The sequence below is a fragment of the Sylvia atricapilla genome, chromosome 17, assembly GCF_009819655.1.
Source record: "Sylvia atricapilla isolate bSylAtr1 chromosome 17, bSylAtr1.pri, whole genome shotgun sequence".
NCBI lineage: Eukaryota > Metazoa > Chordata > Aves > Passeriformes > Sylviidae > Sylvia > Sylvia atricapilla.
This window is the reverse complement of record NC_089156.1, coordinates 7,495,082-7,513,361: the sequence shown is the minus strand read 5'-3', so window position 1 is coordinate 7,513,361 and position 18,280 is coordinate 7,495,082. Positions and strand designations below refer to the sequence as shown.

The following is an 18,280-nucleotide window of genomic DNA, read 5'->3' as shown; positions in this document are numbered from 1 at the left end:
TGCCAGCCCAGAAGCTGTGAAAAAACCATTGCAGCAGTTCCAGAGCTGCAGAAAAGCCAACCCCGCTGCTCCATATGGCCTCTGTGTGCTGGGCGCTGGGGAGAAGGGCTTCTCCGGGCCCCCGGGGCACTGGGCTGCTTTTTGGATGGCTCCTCTGCAGGAACCATGAGGTCAAACAGAGTTCCTCCCTAGTCAGAAGTGGCACCAGATCCGCACAGGTGTCTCCCAGAGAGCTGAAGCCGAGCTCACTGCAGGACGTTGCCCTGGCTAATCACAGCACCAGGCAGCAGTTCTTCCACAAACGACAAAGGCAGCTGCCCGTACCAAAGGAGCTGGGGTTGCATTTGCTCTTAGAAATGAAGGTGACCCTCATATCTGGTTGCAAGCATGAAGATGCAAAGTTAGGTCGTTAGTGAGTGAGTAGTTAATGTTGCTCAAGTGCCTGAGGAACTATTAGTGGCTTTTGAATATTTTGGTTTTTCACTGATAATACTTTTTATTACAGGAAGTTGTTATGTTGCTTTTGCAGCTGACTCAGTCTAAGCACAGAAATCCTTTGCTAGCGTCAATTCAAGCTCTCTGCATCCCAGGGAGAGGTAAAAATGAACCACTGTGTTACAGACTGCTTGACTGCAGCACAGGTTATTGATGTAAACTAGCCAAAAGAAACTGGTAAACCAGGATTAGGGGAACCAGTAGTGTGCATAGCAGGTAAATGTGCAAACACTAACCTTTGAAACATCATGGAACTGAGTAACTGCTTAAAAAAAAGGACAATTTTCCTTCAGTATCATAACGCTGCTGCTGTTTGCTTCTTCATCACAGTAAGCAAAAATGGACATGTCGTGTTTAAAATGAGTTATGGCCAAGATAGCCCATCACAGTATCCACAGCAGCACCACCCAATTAGAAAAACTACTCTAATCCAACCTGATGCTGCTGTCATTTTTTAGAATGAGCCCTACTTCAATCATAAACTACTCAGACCATAACATTGCTTTCTACGCCATATGTCCTTATTTAGACGGGAGAAAAAATGATTGCACCCTTAATTCAAAGGAAACGTTTCCCTCTGAGCCAGAACTCAATAAAATGTATCAAAAAAAAATTGTGGAAAAGGGCAAGCAAAGAAAATCAAATTGTAGCGTGTGAAACGATTTAAGGAGGGACCTGGGGAATACATAATCTCCAAACTGCCAAGTTAGAGCAAGTATAAAATATACAAACAAGCCTGATATTTTTCCCAGTTGATCTCATTATGAGGTATGCTTGGGATAGATAAATTTTGTTAGAATGCATTAAGGCTGGATTTTCAAGGAAACAAATCAGAAGTAATGTGTTTAGCTGATTCCACCTTGTTTTGATGTGAGGGTCTTTTCAGGTTTAAAGAAGTACATTTTTAAAGCCAAATGGTTTGTTTTGTTTCAGACATTAAAACCAGAGGCAAGTGGGTGACTTCCCCCCACCCTCCTCTTTTCTGGAAAACAGATGTTTATAATTTCGGCGTGGTCTTTAATCATTGGGGTAGAGCACTGTGCACTATGTTTCACTGCCACTTATTGTTGCCTGCCTAAAATACACTGAACTAGCCTTGAGTGCAATCCCTTAACAGACTGTTTCATCCACAAATAGTACTTTTTCCAAGTCTCCAATATATTTTAATTAAATTGTGCATTTGTATTTATTAAGGCAGTTTACTGTCTCCTGCTGCAGAAAGCTGCTACTGCTGATAGTCTACCAGAGAAACATGAGCTTATCTGGGACTTGATAATAAAATGCAAGCATATGTTAGCAAAAAAGTCTCCCAAAATATTGTTTAATCATCCTTTATTGGGAAGGGGACAAGCCATACAATTATTTTTGATACATTTTTGGAGCAGTTGGCGTTATCATTTCTTGTAGCCAGAGGAAATCATGATCTTTGTTAGAATGAAATGTTACCTGCAGGAAATTTTTCCTCAACCCCATAGAAAGAGTTGAAAAAGGGTCCTTTGGCAGAGCTGATGATAAAGTCATTACCTGTTGATGAAATATAAAGTGGTGTTCAGCAGCATTAGTTTAGATAGATGAGCATGATAAGGTTGATTCATCCCTGTCTCTGGTGATCTGAAAGCTTGGACCTAAACTCTGGGCCTTGGACACCTCTCAGCTCTGCCCACTTACCTCCAAGTGGCTCCTGCCAAAATAGACTTACCATGAAGTCAGTAACATGGAAATCCAAAGGTTGTGTTTGGTCTGTCCTCTCTCTCAAGACAAATCAAAGTGGGTCTTCCAGAGCTTTAAAAAGGAATTAAACTTTCTTCTCGAAGTTGATGTGTTCCTGAAAGGAGGTAACTTGGCTCATGCTGTGTGGAGCTCTTTGCCCCTCTGATCTGGAAGGGCAGCTTTGTTTTCATGGACCATTCCTGGCTCTGGAGTGCAGCACAGAGTATGTGGGTGCCATTCCTGCTGGTGCCTGTCCACTGGCAGAGGTGACAGGATTAGTGGATTAATAGACCCATCTGAGCCACCAGAACAGGCATCTCTGAGATTAATATCTTAATTATGTCTCTCCCTGAGGCTTCTGCTTTCTGTCTTTCCTTCAGAACTGTGCAGAGAGAGGTTACTGGGAATTTCTTTTCCCACCCTATGTGTATGCAAGACCCATTTTGTACAACACAGATGCAAACCCAAGCAACAGCAAGGGGTTTAAAATGAGACTGCTGTGACTTTAAAAGCGAGGGGGGAAAAAAAAAAAACTGTTAAGGAAGGAAAATAAAAATCCCACAGCCTGTTGTAGCAGCTGTAGCTCTGTAGCTTCAGATCGTGTGGAAAATGAAGGCAGATGATTCAATTTGGCCTGTGCCCCGAGTACATTTCCAAATGCTTCTGTGTGTGCGCAAGATAATGAACAAATATATTGAGATGGCACAAGATCAGTCCGAGTTTGCCGCTGCACAGGCCGTGGAGCTCCCAGTAGGAGAGCACTAGCTGTGCTGGGTTAATGGGGGTGAGGGTCGCCAAGCCCAGCACCTTTCAGAACAACTTAAGAAAAGAATTTGTCTCCTTTTGCCCCAGGCTCCCCGTGGCACTCAAATGGAGCTTGTGATAAATCAAAGTGTATTTATTAATAATGAGCAGGGGCAGCGTGCCCACGATGTGAAAATAGGTGTGCCAAATAAAAACGTGCTTTCCCCTGACATCGGGAAAGCTTAAGTAAATGGAGAGCAGGCTGATCTATTATGATTAAAAAGTGGGGGCTGAGAGCCAACATAGTGGTAATGAAAAAGCCCTTTTAGGGAAACAAGGCGCGTTCTGCCCATTCATATATTCCTCCACCCCACAGGAAGGAGTAGGGAGGGGGAAGTTGGATGGGAGAGAGATGGAAAGGCAGCAGCATTCCAGGATAGCAGAGCTGGAGTTATTACTGGGATGAGTTATGATATTTAATCATGCTACATGATGTCCAACAGCGCAAGGTTCATAATTCTTGGCTCTGAACGTGGCTTGGGATTGTCCATGAGCACCTGCAGAATGCAAATTGATCATGGCCTTACAAACCCTCTGTACCTGCCCCTGGTCCTTCCCCACCTGCAGCCCTGGCCCGCTCCTGCCGAGCTGGAAACCTTCTCAAACACAAATCTGTCCTTCCTGCTGGAAGCTGGGCTGCAGCTACTGCAGAGAGCAGGATTGCCTGCCACCAGCTTTGCTCTGCAGTGTGTGCTGGGTCTGGGGTGTTATTTATCTTGCAGGAGACGGCGTCGTTCTGGTTTTTAAGCAGCTTTGGGCTTAATTTAATGCTTTTGGAGAATTCCCTTAACTTCATCGATGAAACAGGCTCTGCTGGAGTAAAACTTCAGCACCTATTCAGTGTTTCAGTTCATATGCATGGACATTAATGCCTTGCTGTCTTAGGGTTTGGAAGAGATAAATTAACAAATAGCTTCAGTTGTCCTCTTGTGCCATTTTATTTTCTTCCAGCTTTGCTCTCCTCAAGTGGCACAGTAGTCAGCCTTGATCTAAGCCAAGATTCCCTCCTACCTCCAGCCCTCTGGAGACAACACTAAGGAGCACCTTTCCAAGCCCCTCTCTGCAGAGCCTTGGGCATTGGGGTTATTTTGAGACATTTTGCTTCTCAGATGGCTCCCAAAACACTTTGAGCAAACCTAAGGGTAACTCAATCAAACACACTCTGGTTTGGCCCACACACTTCCTCCTGCTGTTCCCCAGTCTCTGTTACGCTGCTGGAATCCCCCAGTTCCAGTTTGGAACACAGTTCCTGCTTCACACAGGACAAACCCATCCACAAGGTTGTTTTTGCTCCAGGACCTGGGTGCACTCAGTGGGTAATGCAGAGGATGGGGACAAGCAACATGTGTCTCAAAAGGATTTGATTTTGGGTGAGAACAGCCTGTAACGCTGAATTGCATATGTAATTCTGATTGCTGAGGGATATTGCCACTGTGTGTAAATACCCTGGACAATCAATATGAGCTGCTCAAGTTTTACATGGGGCGTTTGGCTCATCCACCTGAGGTGTTTAATCCCCATGGCTGGTGTCGCACTGATGCCTCTGGAGGTCCCTGGCGATGTGTTGTATGTGGATTTGGGGACTTGGTTGGTTGGGTCTGTGCTGAGCTGGAGATGACAGCCCCAGGGTGGGAGTGGGGCCAGGAGCCCAGCTCATATTTGCAGACTCTGGAACAGTAATGACTTTTTCCAAGTGAGAGGAATACTAGTTTTTTAGTAAAACTCAATCAGGAAACGTGGTCAGGAGGAATTTCTAGAACTCAAGCAAAAACACCAAGAGAAAATCACTATAAATCAAGTCACCTGAGCCAGTGGCAACTTTGGGAAAGAGGCTTTTGACCAGTTTGCTAATACCGAGGTCTGCTGAGAGTGCCCCTGAAACCAATGCATCCATTTAGCAGAACAACTTGTCCTCCTCCTTGGGTCCTGCATGTGGCTCATTAGGGTAATTACTGATGAATTAAGGCAGCTTGGCTGAGCGCTGGGGCTGCGGGTGTGCGGGCTCCCCTGCTGGCAGGCAGCAGGTGTAAATGAACAAGATCTGTCAAAAAGGCTGATGACCCTCTTAATTCACAGCAGCAAACTGGGGACAGAGGTAGTGCAGCAAGTTTAATAATTGATATTTACTTGGAAAGGTTAATGGCAGCAGTGATGCTTCTAATTTGCTTGCCCGTGCAAGACCTTGTCAGGTCAAATTGTCTCAATTTGTTACTGTGTGTGTAGGTGTAGTTTTCCTTTAATGAAATTTGGAGAAAAGAAACAGGTGGTGTTTGGAGCTGATTGTAACTCAAGAAAAGCAGCAAAAAGATCCAGTCTGGTAACAGGTTGGGTGAGTCTGTGCTAACTTTAAACAGCTGGCAGTTTAGTCCTTTTGAATTAATTCTAGCAACCATTTGCTGTTGGGAAGGTGAAAGGATTTGGAATGGCATAATTTATTTTTCCTTTAATTTGCAGCTGTCTAGGAGTTAGATGTGTAATAATTTTGACAGGCTTTGATGTTTTCCTAGGTGGGAGGGAGAAGGTTATGGATCAGAGATCGGAAAGCTGCAGAATTCAGTGGGTATTTCTGTGCTGTATTAGGGAAATTGTAATTCTGCCGTGTAATGGTGAAGTGGTTCCTATTTCAGGGCAAAACAAAGCACCTGCTGTGTCTGGAAGGATTGAAATTGGCAGGTCAGATGCTTTACATCCAAGAGTTTCAGAAGAGCTGGCTGATGACTTGAAACCAGTGGAGTTGGGTTTTGAGTAAGTGTAGAAAGACCCAGATGACAGAAGAAAGCTGGTGTGCCAGTGTTATGAAAGGCTGTAATTAATGGGGTATTACCATTTGTCTTATTGGCTTGGCATCAATCCTAGGCAAGATAATGGCATAGCTGAAGTAGTAATTGCTTAATAAAGACCTCAAAAAGAATAAAATAAGCGAATGACAATCATTTAATGTATTTAGGAAAAAAAAATCTTACCAAATTTACTTAATTATATGTGGACTTTAAAATTTGATGGCTTATGGCCAATATTGATGTAGGGTAGTTAGATTTCCCATTTCAGTGTTGTTCACCTATTTATTATGGAAACAGACAATATGGATTCAGCATCATGAACTTCAACTGGATTATTTCTTGCCTTGATACATGGTGTGGATAGTTGCAAATGCAAGCTCACTGTTGTTGGAAATGCTTCCAGCACATCCCAGCAGGGACTATCTCTCATTGCTGTGCTGTGCTTTTGAACATTTTGATGTAGGAGCAAAGATGAAATATCGGTCTTGATAAAAGTTTTCAGGTGGGCAACATATTTGAAGGGTGGTGGACAAGGAGTGAGACAGGGCACTGCACTGAGACTGGTGGTTGTGTGATGACACAGCCACGAAAACCCTTTGATTTTTATCACTTAGGTGTGTCTAAAAGTCCTGCCCTGCAGAAGAAAGTGTATTGGTGATGTGTAAGGTGGCAGAAGGGCAGACAGAGCAAGGACATTAACCAGAAATCTACTGAGCACGATACTTTTCCTTCTGCTTCTTTTCCTTTTACTTCTGCTGCTCAAGCCCATACAGGGCTGTACAGTCTGGATGAGAACTGGAGCTCATTCTCCATACAGTACCCTGAACATGTCATTAAAATATTGCCCCACAAGTGTGGGGCACTTAGCTGGCAGCACTGTCAAACATCCGTGGAGTGCATGGAGTGATCAGTGCTCCCAGCACTCAGATTGCTGTGCCACAATGGTGACAGCACGTCCAGTGTTCCCAGTGTGCCCAGTGCCACAGGGCAGGGCTGCAGGGGTTACATCAGCACCACGAGCAAACCCTGCTGGCTGCCAGCACCACCAAAGAACAGGACAGCAAGAAACAAAGGGATTTTATTGCCATTAAAAATACCAATTTGTACAAGCCGACATTTTAAATAGTGTAATTTAAATGGAACCAAACTGATATGAATAGAACCTATTAATAAATTAAACACTTCTTTCCACCCAATATTTCACGAGGGAATTAGCAGAATAATTTGTTAGTAAATGAGCCCAGGAATGAATCTGTGAATGACATCTATCCTACCCCTCTTCTCCCCCTGTAACACTCTTTGCAGATGTAAGAGGAAGGCTGCTGTGATTTCAAACATTGGCTCTCTCACTTCTATCCAAACACAAGCACAACTTCAGGTGGAGGGAGTGGGATGATTTAGCAGTTAGAGCACCAGCCTTGGCTGTAAGAGTTAATCCTGCTCTACTTCAAGTTCTGTGTGGTATCTTAGGCAAGTTGTTTCAGGCCAGTGTCCCCCAGAGGCCATCATGAGCTCTCAGTGCAGTCCCTGGGGTGGCCCCAGGGCACATCTCTGGGCTGGGCAGCAGTGGCCTGGCCAGTGGGTCAGGCAGCACAGCAGTGCCCCAGCTGAGTGAGCTGGGAGCAGAGGGAAGGGGCTTTGTCTGCCCATTTCCCCCTCGTGTCAGGCCCCAGCACTTGGGCACAGCCTCACCTGAGCTTCCAACGGGTGCCAGAAGCACCTTCCCTCTTCACCTTAGTGGAAAGGAGCGTGGGCACAGGTGGTCAGAGGAGCCCCCTGCATTCCACCGCTCCCACGGCGCCGTGGCCGTGGGAGTGAAACATTGACTGAACTGCTGTCGGCAACCTCGGGAACAGGTGGCAGAGCAGTGCTTGAAAATCTCCTTTTTCCCCCTCCTTCTTCTCCCTCTAGATGAAGGTCCCTACAAGCAGAAGTGGCAGAAATAGCGAGGAAGACAGCATCAGGGAGGCCACAAGCTCTCAGCGGAGCAGCTCAAGGGACCGTCTCAGTGATGTAAGTACCGTTCAGGAGAAAGCATCGCTTCATTGCAGCAATTCCCGCTGCTGACATGGCTTTTCATAAATCTTGCTGAACAAATGTTGGCATCCAGAGGTCACTGTGTAATAACTTTTTTTTATGTCATGATTGAGTGTTACGGCATAAGTGGTTGAGCTGCCTTGCAAACACTATAATCATGGTGCAAATAATATGATAAGCGAAAGATCAGAGATGGGAAAACAAAATGGAATTGTTATTCCTTGGGGAAAAATGGCTTGATGTTTTGGTTTTTTTTTTCAAAGAAGTTGTGTTAAAAAGCTTTTTACGGCCTCTTTGGGTTTAACTGCTGCACGTAATCACGTAGTTTGGGTGCAAAGTTAGTTCATCTAATTTTATGCTTCCTGCCGCCAAGATATGAGAGGGTTTTGGGGGAAAGCTGTCTTTCTCTCAGGAAATTCGATGGTACATTGAGTGAAATGTTATGATAAAACAAAAGCAAACGGTGCCTTAGTGTGTAAACACACAAATGGGCTTTTGAGTCACCAAGAAATCAATGGCAGTGCTGGGATAATTTTATACGAAGGCTTTTTGTGTTAGCAATTAGCATTTCGCCTTCATTAAAACATGATTTTTTACTAATTAGGACCTTTCCCGTTAGGAGAGATTTAAATGAAGAACAATAATCAAACGCTGGCATGAGCATGTCTGAAATATTAAATTTGCCATTTCAATGGCAAGCCACAGAAATCCCAGAGTGAGTGGTTTTCATGTTGAGTTCTATTAATGTAAAATATGCTTCATAACTAAAACCTGTCACAGAAAACGGCTCACACCAGCTAAATTCAATTGGACAGTTAATTTAGCTTTAAAATTGAAAACACTACCTCCGCTTCAGGATGCAAAAGGAAGAGGGGGGGAAAGCCTTTGATAAGTGTAATGTATTTGCTATTAAGGCTTTCAGAGCCCGTTCTACAGGAGAAAAAGGGGAAAAAATGGCTCCCACAAATGTGTTTAAAAGCTGAAAGTATTTATTAAAAATGTCAGCAGAAAAGTGCTTTTGGCAGATTAAAGCGGGATTCAGCTTGACAGCTCTGACAGGGAAATGTGACGGGGGAAAATTCTCTCTACATGTTTGGAGTGTGAATGGGGCGCTGTAAACAGCCGACGCAGTGGGAGGAAGAGAAAAATAACGTGTCCTGTGATCTGCTTCCAGGATTGCGAGCCCACGCGCCGCCGTGGGGCCGGGGGGGCGCGGGGACAAACCCCCGTGCTGTGGGACATCTTTGGCTGTGTTATTAGTCAATAATGATGGTAATTTCGTGTACACGTGCTTCGATGCCATTCCCAGCTTCCCCTGCCCTCGGCCACTTCTGACGGACGTGTGAGCAGGAGTGCCTGGGAGCTGCAGGAAGGGAATAACATATTCCAGCTTAGACATTAGCTTAGGTCAAAGCGTTAAGTGGTCTTGGAGACTTTTCTTGTTAAGCCAATGCACTTCCAGTATTTCTCCTCCTTTCCCTTTGCCCCCAAAGTTGCAGGCTGAGCCTGTAGGAATTGACTCAGAGCGCCTAATTCCTGCAAAATCTTCAAAGCCTGTTCAGCAGGCAGCAAAATTCAGTGGGAAATAGGCGCTCTGTTCTTTTTTAGTCAGCGGAGACGTTTGGGCAGTGCCTGGAGGCCGGGGCACACTTCAGAGCTTTGCTGAAGCTGCTCTTGTGACCTGGCGACCCATGGCAAATGAGAATTTTTCAAATTAGTAATTAAACAGTTTGAAAAGGAAGGTTCACGAATCACGGAATGCTCTTCGTTCATTATTTGATGAGTGCAATTTAGCTTTAATTACATATAACGCTGCCTCGCGCACTGGTACATGTTCTGTAGCTTATTTAGCGACTGTCTGAAAGTCTTGGGAAGTCCCACGGGTGCAATCAGATGGTTTTCCCCATTTCTGTGCAAAGGGATGAGGAGGCAGGCTGGTTCTTTGACTGTAGAGAGGGAGCAGGGAAAGGGAGAGGAGACAACAACACGCTACTGAGTGTTGATTCCTGCAGGATTTTCTGTCCAGCCGTGCCTGGCCCCTGTTGGCTCTGGAGCTGTGTGTCCCAGCAGGCTGTTTAAATAGCTGCTGTGCCACTGGCATGGCACAGCTCCTTACATGTCCTCAGGGTCAGGGCAGTCATGGTGTCCAGGGAAGGCAGGAATTGTGTTTCCTGGAGGCTGGTGGTTCCAAACCGAGGCTGCAGCACCCTGCAGGTGGATGCTCTGCAGCAGGAGGCACCTGGGCTGGTTCTCACTCTCCTGCTGTTTCTTGGTGCATTTGGCCTTCAGGGCTGTGTTTTGTGCTGCCTTTCCCTCCCGTGCCTTTCCCCATTAAGTGGGGTGAACAGTGGAGTAAACGAGGCAGGAGGTGACAGGTCTGGGTGCTGTAGGGTAGCACACAGCAGGCGTGGTGGGAAATGTGCCCATCAAAGTGTTGGCTGTAGTGGTGCCATCTCAGGAGCACTAAACCCTCCCTCCAGCTTCATTGATCCCCATTTCAGAGGCACTCTTCTGAACAGCTCAGCCCCTCTGTGCCATTTGTTTCTTGAGGTGACTTGTTCAATGGGATGCCAGCAAGTTGTTCTTTATTTACATTAATGCATGTCATTAGTCTCTAATGGACTATGAAGTCAAGAGGTGGCCTGGTCTGTCGTGAAGTAATTGCACTCTAAAGAAAACTGAGACAAATGATGGATTATGTTGTGCACACACACACACAAACAGCCACTGGTTCGTCCACCACAAAACCCAGAGCATTTTGGTCCTTCCTTGCCACAAGTGAAAATTCTGTGGGGAGAGAATGATACAATTTCATAGTGAGACAGTAATTGTCTGGCTTGTATAGTAAGTCTTTCCAGACATTACACCGAGTGCCATTTATTATGGGTCATTGGGGGGAAAAAATGCTTATTATGATCTAGTGAAATCATCTCTGGCTTCAGAGGTCTGATTTGTTGAGGCTGGGCTCTTCTTTGGGATGATGAAACTTCAGAGCAGAAAAAGTGATGTTTTAACCCAGGTTTTGTGGTGCAGAGAGGAGATGAGAATCTGCCATTTGTTTATGTTCCCAGTGTTGATGTAAAAATCCCTTAAAAACTACTATGGAGCTGACATCCTTATTACACATGTACTCTCAGGTCTTCTACAACCAAAACAGAGTCAACAGCCTTTTTCCAAAATGGGATTTTCCTCTGCTGCCTTTCAGTGGGAGGTAATTGGAAGTTGCCAGAGAATTAAGAGCCAGATAAGCCATATTGCTATTTTGTTGTGTTGACCCAAGTAAAAGTGGAAAGCTTGGGCATTTTGTTTTGGTTTTCCCCATGTTCCATAATTGTCCTAATCTTTTCTGATGTCCTGAACAGTCCAAAAATCCACACAGAGCCTTGTATAATGGCTTGAAAAAAGGGTTTTTATCTTTTTCTTGACCCATCAGCTTAAGAACTGCCTGCTTTTTAATGGATTTTCTCCCTCACTAAATTGAATGGATCGTCCCTCATTATCATTTAAATAGAAGCCTCACTCCCTGTGAACATGGAAAATTTGAATGTGGTAGTAGAGCTGTGATAATTTGAAATATTCGGAAGGTGGGGGCAAGGAGGGGGAGCAGGCGGCAGAGTGCAGAATTGCTGAATGTAATTGTCATGGATTCTCAATTTTGTTGCCACAAGATGGGAAAATAGACTAATAATTGTCTTCCAACCCTAGTAGAATAGTTGCCCTAGTTAGCTGAAGCTAACACTCTAATTGTCATGGGGGCACAGAGATGAATGAGGATGTATGCAGGGCACAGCCAGGGCTAAATTGAGTGATATACTAAGGCAAAGAGCAAATTGGCAATTATTGGCCCAGCTGAAAAGGTTGGCAGGTGTGCTGCATTCTCAGGAGCCCTTAGGGGGAAATTGGAAATATAAAATATCGACCATAAATACTCGCTGATTAGGAAATATGTTGCAAGAGGTGCTGGCCACTTAAGAGTCAAAACTCTCCTTTTCAAGGGATTGGCTTCAGCTGTGCATAAAACCAGCAAGCGCTGCTGCTAAGTTGTTGAGAGCCTTTTCCTCTCATCCCCCAGGCTATATTTTCTAATTTTTCATCATCCTATCCTCATATGTTTGTTTGTTTTTCTTTAAACATAATAAACGAAAAGCAGTCTTCTAGGAAATGCAAAGAATTTCCTCTCTCTAAATGTTCTTTGATAAGTGTTTAGCATATTGTATAGGCTAGATATAAAATTCTCTCTCTGGTAGATGAATACAAAATAACTTCTGTGATTTCTAATTCAGGCAGTTCACTGTGATCTGCTTTTCTTTGTGTGCCATCACAGGCACTGTCTCCCCCTTCCCTCACCACACTTCCCCTCCTGGGGCACAGGGATTAGAGCAGCAGTGAGGTACAAAGCTGGAGGTCCCTCATGTGTGCCTCAGGCTTCAGTACCTTGCCAGAAGCACAGTCAGATGAAGCTCTGAAGTGAGAATTGGGCCGCAGTCACACCACATCTCCGTGTTTATCCACACTGTAAACTTTGGTGCGCGTGGGATGCCTGGTCTTGGCTCCAGCAGGGTGGCAGTGGGACCTCAGTGCCACGGTCAGGGCTGTTACAGAGCACACTGAAGGAGGTTCTGGAAGGCCTGGGGTAGTGATGTGTGGGCTGCAAACTCTTTGTGGCATGTGCTGTCCATTTTTCCTCATGTGTGACACACTGGGATCTGATCCACAGTTTGGAGAAGAGAATAAGACCATCCTAGTCAAAAAGAGTAGTAACAGGATAGTTTTAGTACTCCTTCCACAAACCATGACTCTTGGGAAACTGGTTTGAATATACGTGGAAGGATCATGAAACCTTGCAAATCCCATTCTTCTGGAGGCAAAAATTCCCGTCCCTTCAGCATGCTGTCTGCTTTTATCTGCGTCCCACAAAACACAAAATCCTTGCATGGAAACGGCTTCAGCAGAAATTAAGTTCTAATGACTGGCACGAAGTTTCAGTGAGGGATAGTTAGGAAAAAGGAAAGTCTGGAGAAGTTTTGTGAAGCTGGCAGAGGAGAAGGTTTGAACGGGAGCAGCGCTCATGTAGGTTCTGTACATTTCTGTGAGGTCTTCTCCTGTTGTTCCTGGCTAACTGCACTCAGTTTGTTCATTCCTGGTCAGTCACCAGCTTTCCTTCTGCTGTCTGCAGCCATCAGCTGGAGGAATAAAAGTGTCTTGGGTACAAGCTGTTTAGCTTATCAGGCCAGTTACAGATGTTCAGACCTTGTGTAGTTTGATACCTTACCAGACTGGTTTTGCAGTGTTACTAAGCATAACACTCTCTGTTTATCCAACAGAATAAAGTGAATTCAAGAAGGAACACATTCAAGCATCGCATGACATCCAAATCATTCATCATGTGTTGTGGTTATCTTGTCAGGTCCGGGTTTCTAATCTCAGCCAACATCAGATGCACTGGGTGACCTTTGCCATGTCAATTGAACTCATTGTATCACAGACAGGAGTGTGGCTATGGAAATTAATTGCATTAAGAGTCTCTGTGTTAAGGTCTGGGATATCTCCTGCCCTTGGCTCTTTTTGCCCTCCTCTCCACTTACCCTTCTCATTCTGAGATTATTGGAGTTTTATAAGGGACTTGCTTGGGAAGGAAATATGAGGCTTCTCCAGTATTCAAAGCTGAAGCCATATTTTCTATTGTTGAATGCTGTGTAAGTGACCATTTGAGTCTTTCCCTGCCTCAGCTTCCACACTGACACAAGGATGGCATTAACAGCAGTGGCTGGAGGTTTTGGGGACTGTCCTGTGCCACGTGGGAATAGCCTCTGGCTGAAAAGAGCCATTTCAACAGCTGACTTGGAGGTACTTGATCCACTCTTGGTTTCAGCCAGTGAAAGTGGCACGTGTCTGAAAAGCAGGAATGAACTCTTGGCATTTCTGGAATATGTTAATTTGTGTCCTTTAGCCAAAGAGGATGGAGGGGAGCACTACCAACAAGCTACTTTCGTGGTTGTGCTGCCATCACCTGCTTTTAGCTAATCCCCTTATATTTAGGTTTTATATCAAGGATACAGAAGATCCAAGTTGAAACCTGCCTGACCCACTGAGAGTAGGGAATTGGCTTGAGATGCCCCATTACCTTTACTATTACTGGATTTTAAAGCCTTTCCTGCTGTCTTTTGAGTTCAGTAAGTAACCCTATAGCTTTAAGAAACTGAACAGAGGGTGTCTTAATTTCTTTTGCATCATGAGAGCAGTGGAAGGCCATGCTTTTATTTATATAAGAGAAATAACTTTTCCTGTCAATTTAATAGACAATCTTGGAAACCCTGCTGCAGGTTATTGGTGAGATATTCTCATGATTTTCTTTTCTAAATTGCAGTTGCCGTTTTTATCACAAAGAAAGAAATCTTTTAAATACAGTTGCAGATAGCAAGTGTGTAACTCAGGCTCTCAAGGACATCAGTGGGGGGGTAGTAGAGTCTTTCAGCAGTAAGATTTTGCCTTTGCTGCATGAAAGGTGTATTTTTTTATATCCAGTGTAATTAACATGAGAGCTATCCCAGGGTAGAAATAATTCACTCTGTGACATAACTGAAATGTCTTGTCTGTGCTGTCTGGTTTTGTTTTTAACCTTGGGCTTTAAAGGAACCAAAAATCTTTAGTTGTAAAAGAGCACATCATCTGCAAAATATTATAAGCCATTTATCTTTATGCACAAATGCCACCTTAGCAGTGCAGCTCCACTTCTGCATTGTTAAATGCACAGACCATACTCATTTTGCCCCGAACTAAAAACAGTCTCCCCTAGGAACCCTGTGGATTCCAGACAGCCCTGGAAGAGGAAAAAGCTGGTGCTCAGGCCAGGCAGAGAGGGCTGCTGCCCTCCCTGAGGCTCCGCTCAGGGTTGCTGTCCAAGCTGGAGCCAGAGGTCTGGGATTCTGTCTGGCTCAGGGGGGTCACAGTCCTGGCTTGGAGTTGTGTGTTTGTCAGCCCCTTGCTGCCTGCCAGTTTCTCCAGGCAGTGTCTGAGGCCAGAGCTGAGCCTTCTCGAGTGCCTGTGTTGCAGCAGTAAGGGCTGCTTTGGGTTTCAGTCTCAGGTGAGGTCCCAGGCAGGTGCTGTGCCGGTGGGAGCAGCACCAACAGGAATGTGGCTGGCTGGGTACCACCATTGTACCCTGCTGCTTGAGGCCCTTGTGACAAGGAGAAGATTGACCAAAACAGCAAACAGACTCTTTGGAGAAAGAGTTTTCTGACAGCCCTCCATGTAAGTGCTCCTGTCCTTGTAGGTAAGAGCCTTGGTAAGTTGTTCCAGCTGAAGGCTTGCCCCAGTGATTACTCCTGCCAGACAAGCACTCATTGTGAAAGGAGGTTTCTTCAGCTTTGGGTAGATGCCAAGTTAAACTTCCACTAAGATTTCTTATATTTGCAGGCACAATTGATTACTTTTCTCATTATTTGATCTTGATATAGAGACATATGGACTGAGCCATGTTTGTATTAACCCCCAAAGATGTTTTTTTTTTTCTTTAGGAACATCCATCACAGTTGCATGCAAACTGTTCTGCTCTGGCACTTGTAGCTGATGCTAGCTGGGGGTTATTCAGAATTGCTACATGTGACAATTGGTATGGATCTGCCTAAAGAGCCACAGTGTTCTCAGCTAACCAAGAAAGCAATAGTGGTTTGTTAGATGTGCAGAAAAATGCATGCAAACAGCCTGCAGAGTGTGGGGCATGGTTGTGCATAAACCTAATTGTTGGAAAAGATTTTATAAGTTGGCTCCAAAGTATTCATCGGTTACTAATTTTATATATGCAATAAAAATTCTGAAGGAGGGGGAAAACCCCACCCTTTTTCTCTGCTGATTTTCAGGAAATTTGATGTTAAAACTTTCAAGAGAGAAAAGGCTCTTGGTTATGAAAAATACCAGAGTCAATTGCCATTCAGTTTTAATTATTTCTGATGTAACACTTTATCCAACAACTGGTTTTATTGTTTTCTACTCAGTGGTTTTAAATCAGTGGTCTGCACATTCCTGGGGTTCTTGGACGGCTTGGGATGCCTGAAAGTTGTCTTAAGAAAAGCAGGTCTGTTGTTAGTGTGCTTCAGTTCATTGTCCAAGAGTCTGCTCCATCCCAGGAAAACATTTTGCGTGTGCACAAAGCTCGAAGATTGAAAATAACTGCGAGAGTGAAACTGCTCTGAGGCTGTTTCCCTAGAGAGAAGCTCCTAATGAAACCTCTTGTTTCTGTTTTTGGTTATTATTTCCAATTTGTTAGAGCTTGTCATTCTTGGTTAAATCTCAGTTGATGGAGGGCTGGAGTGAGAACTTCCACCCTTTTCCCTTTCCTCCTCCTGCCTTTCCAAGCAGGTAATTTGCCTCCTCCTCGTTTCTGTGTTTACTTTAGGTGAACTGCCTGATCAAGCTCTCCAAAGTGTCGAACACGTAATTGTGTTCAGCTGTTTGACATACTTATGTAGATGGCAGGATACTGTTGTTAACCTTTTTCTCTACAAGGCTAAGTACTTCGGGGTATAGAGTATTTGGAGAGAGAGATAAGTTTGTCATAGTTTTTCAAAAAAAGAGGTAAATGCCACTGCCTTTCATTTTACTGCTCTGTAGCTTTATTTCTGGACAGTTTATATTAAGGAGGTTTATAAATAAATCCCTACTTTTTTTTGTAATGTTTAGGGGTGGTGGCCAGATCTGGGTGCAATATGCAGAAGGTGGGAATTCAAATGCTGTTATCAGTGTTGTTGCTGCCTCAGGCTCCCCTGTGGAAGCTGTCCTTTTCCAGCAGCACAGAGGTCCCTGGAGATACAACAGGACAGAGTGCAGGTGTAACAAGCCAGGGATGAGGACTGGCACCCAGTCACACCTTGGCTGCAGACCTGTGTGTGAGAACCTTTCCTTCTGCCTGGCACCTTCATTCTTGTGCCAGCTGGTGAGAGGGTTAACAGGGAGGCCTCCTCCCACACCCACATAATTGTAGGACTTTGCTCATCTCTCCTTTACTTTGGGGGCTTTCCTCCATGGGCACTTGGCTGGAGAATTGCCTGTCTGGTGTCAGAGGCACAGAGCTTGTGTGGGCAGAGCAACAAGACAATTGCATCTTCCACTGAGAGCAAGAGTCTGGAAAAGGTTTCTGTGTATCTGTATCCTCTGATCAAAAGGTTTTCAAACTGCTAGTACAAAGGGACTGTTATCTTGCTGGTGAAAAATTACAAGTATTTGCAATCAGTTTGCATAAATCTCTTTGGGGTATTGTGCTGTGCTGATTTAGTAACGTGATAACTTCTGGTACTGCTGCAAAAGTACAAAACAATTCTCAAGATCAGCCTGCAACGATTTGGTATTTTTGGTACCCACTAGAACATCAGTCTTAGAAACAGGACTGCTAAGACTCCCTGGATCTTGTTTAATAAAATCATGTAGTGAGGGCATCATGATTATAAATCACACTTGGAAATTGGCCTGCAGAGTACTTGCTGGGTTATGTGGTGTCGTGTGTTTCTGGCTCCTTTTTAATTTCCGAAAAGAAGGCGTATAGCAGCAGCTGGAGCTAGAGGTGGAATTCATTTAGCTGCTTTGAGAAAGCCACTGCCAGCAAAATCCAGCAGCTTGACAGTCTTGGGTTGTAGAGAGGGGAAAGGGATCCAAGCGACTGGAGCTGGTGTAATGAGAAGGAAAAGAACCAAATGATTTGGCAGCATGTGAAAGAGGTAAGGATGTGGCAGAGAAAGGAGCAGGAGGAGCTGAAATGAAGAGCAGGAGTAAACAATGTAATTTAACTTATTCAAAAGGGACAGAATGCTTATTAAAGCTCTGAGAGATGTTAAATTAGTGCTTTGCTGCTATTGTTATTTCAGATAGAGTTGTCATATGGTAATGCTGCAGCAATGAAGGCTGGAGGCTCACAGATTCATAGAAGGGAATAGAAAGTGGGATATTTGGTTACATGATTGAGAGTTGGAGTCAATGAGGCACAATGTGCAAGCCTGATTCTGGAGAGCATCCTTACATGTGCGTGCTGTTCCCAGGAAGGTGCCGTCACGTCCTGAAGAGGGATGGCTCAAAGTGTGTGTCCTGCTGCTGTGAAGACGTGTCCCACGCTGAGAGCTTTTACCTTGGTCGGGAGGAGCTGTCGAAGCCCTGCTCTGGCTTATGAAACCCTGTCTGAAATAGCCCCAGAGCCCTCACCTGGAAGTGCTCTCTGGCTGTTACTCGTGTGGCAGCACACAGAATATCAGGAGATGATTTGAGGTTGTGGAGTTTTCCCCTAAGGAATACTGGGCTGGGGGAGGGAAATCGCAAAATGATTCTTATCTTACATTACACAGAATCTCTTGCATTACTTACTGTGGCATATTGTTTCCTCCCACAGAGTTCTGCTCAATCGCTTTCAGGAAGAGGCTACTCCGTAAGTCATTTTACAGCTAATTTTTCACTTCTGTTGATGTTGATTG

At 44.7% G+C, this 18,280-nt stretch overlaps 1 protein-coding gene across 18 annotated transcripts in view; it reads left to right on the top strand.

Annotated features, from left to right (window-relative positions):
* The window catches only part of FBRSL1 (fibrosin like 1), a 502,004-nt gene that overhangs the window by 210,765 nt on the left and 272,959 nt on the right, over positions 1 to 18,280 (top strand). For 15 of the 18 annotated variants that reach the window (XM_066331474.1, XM_066331462.1, XM_066331475.1 and 12 more), the window contains 2 exons: positions 7,701 to 7,802; positions 18,199 to 18,234. In XM_066331474.1, the coding sequence (XP_066187571.1) occupies positions 7,701 to 7,802; positions 18,199 to 18,234 (138 nt within the window). The remainder of the gene's footprint in view (positions 1 to 7,700; positions 7,803 to 18,198; positions 18,235 to 18,280) is intronic. The other 3 variants (XM_066331467.1, XM_066331461.1, XM_066331469.1) reach the window with 2 other exon arrangements.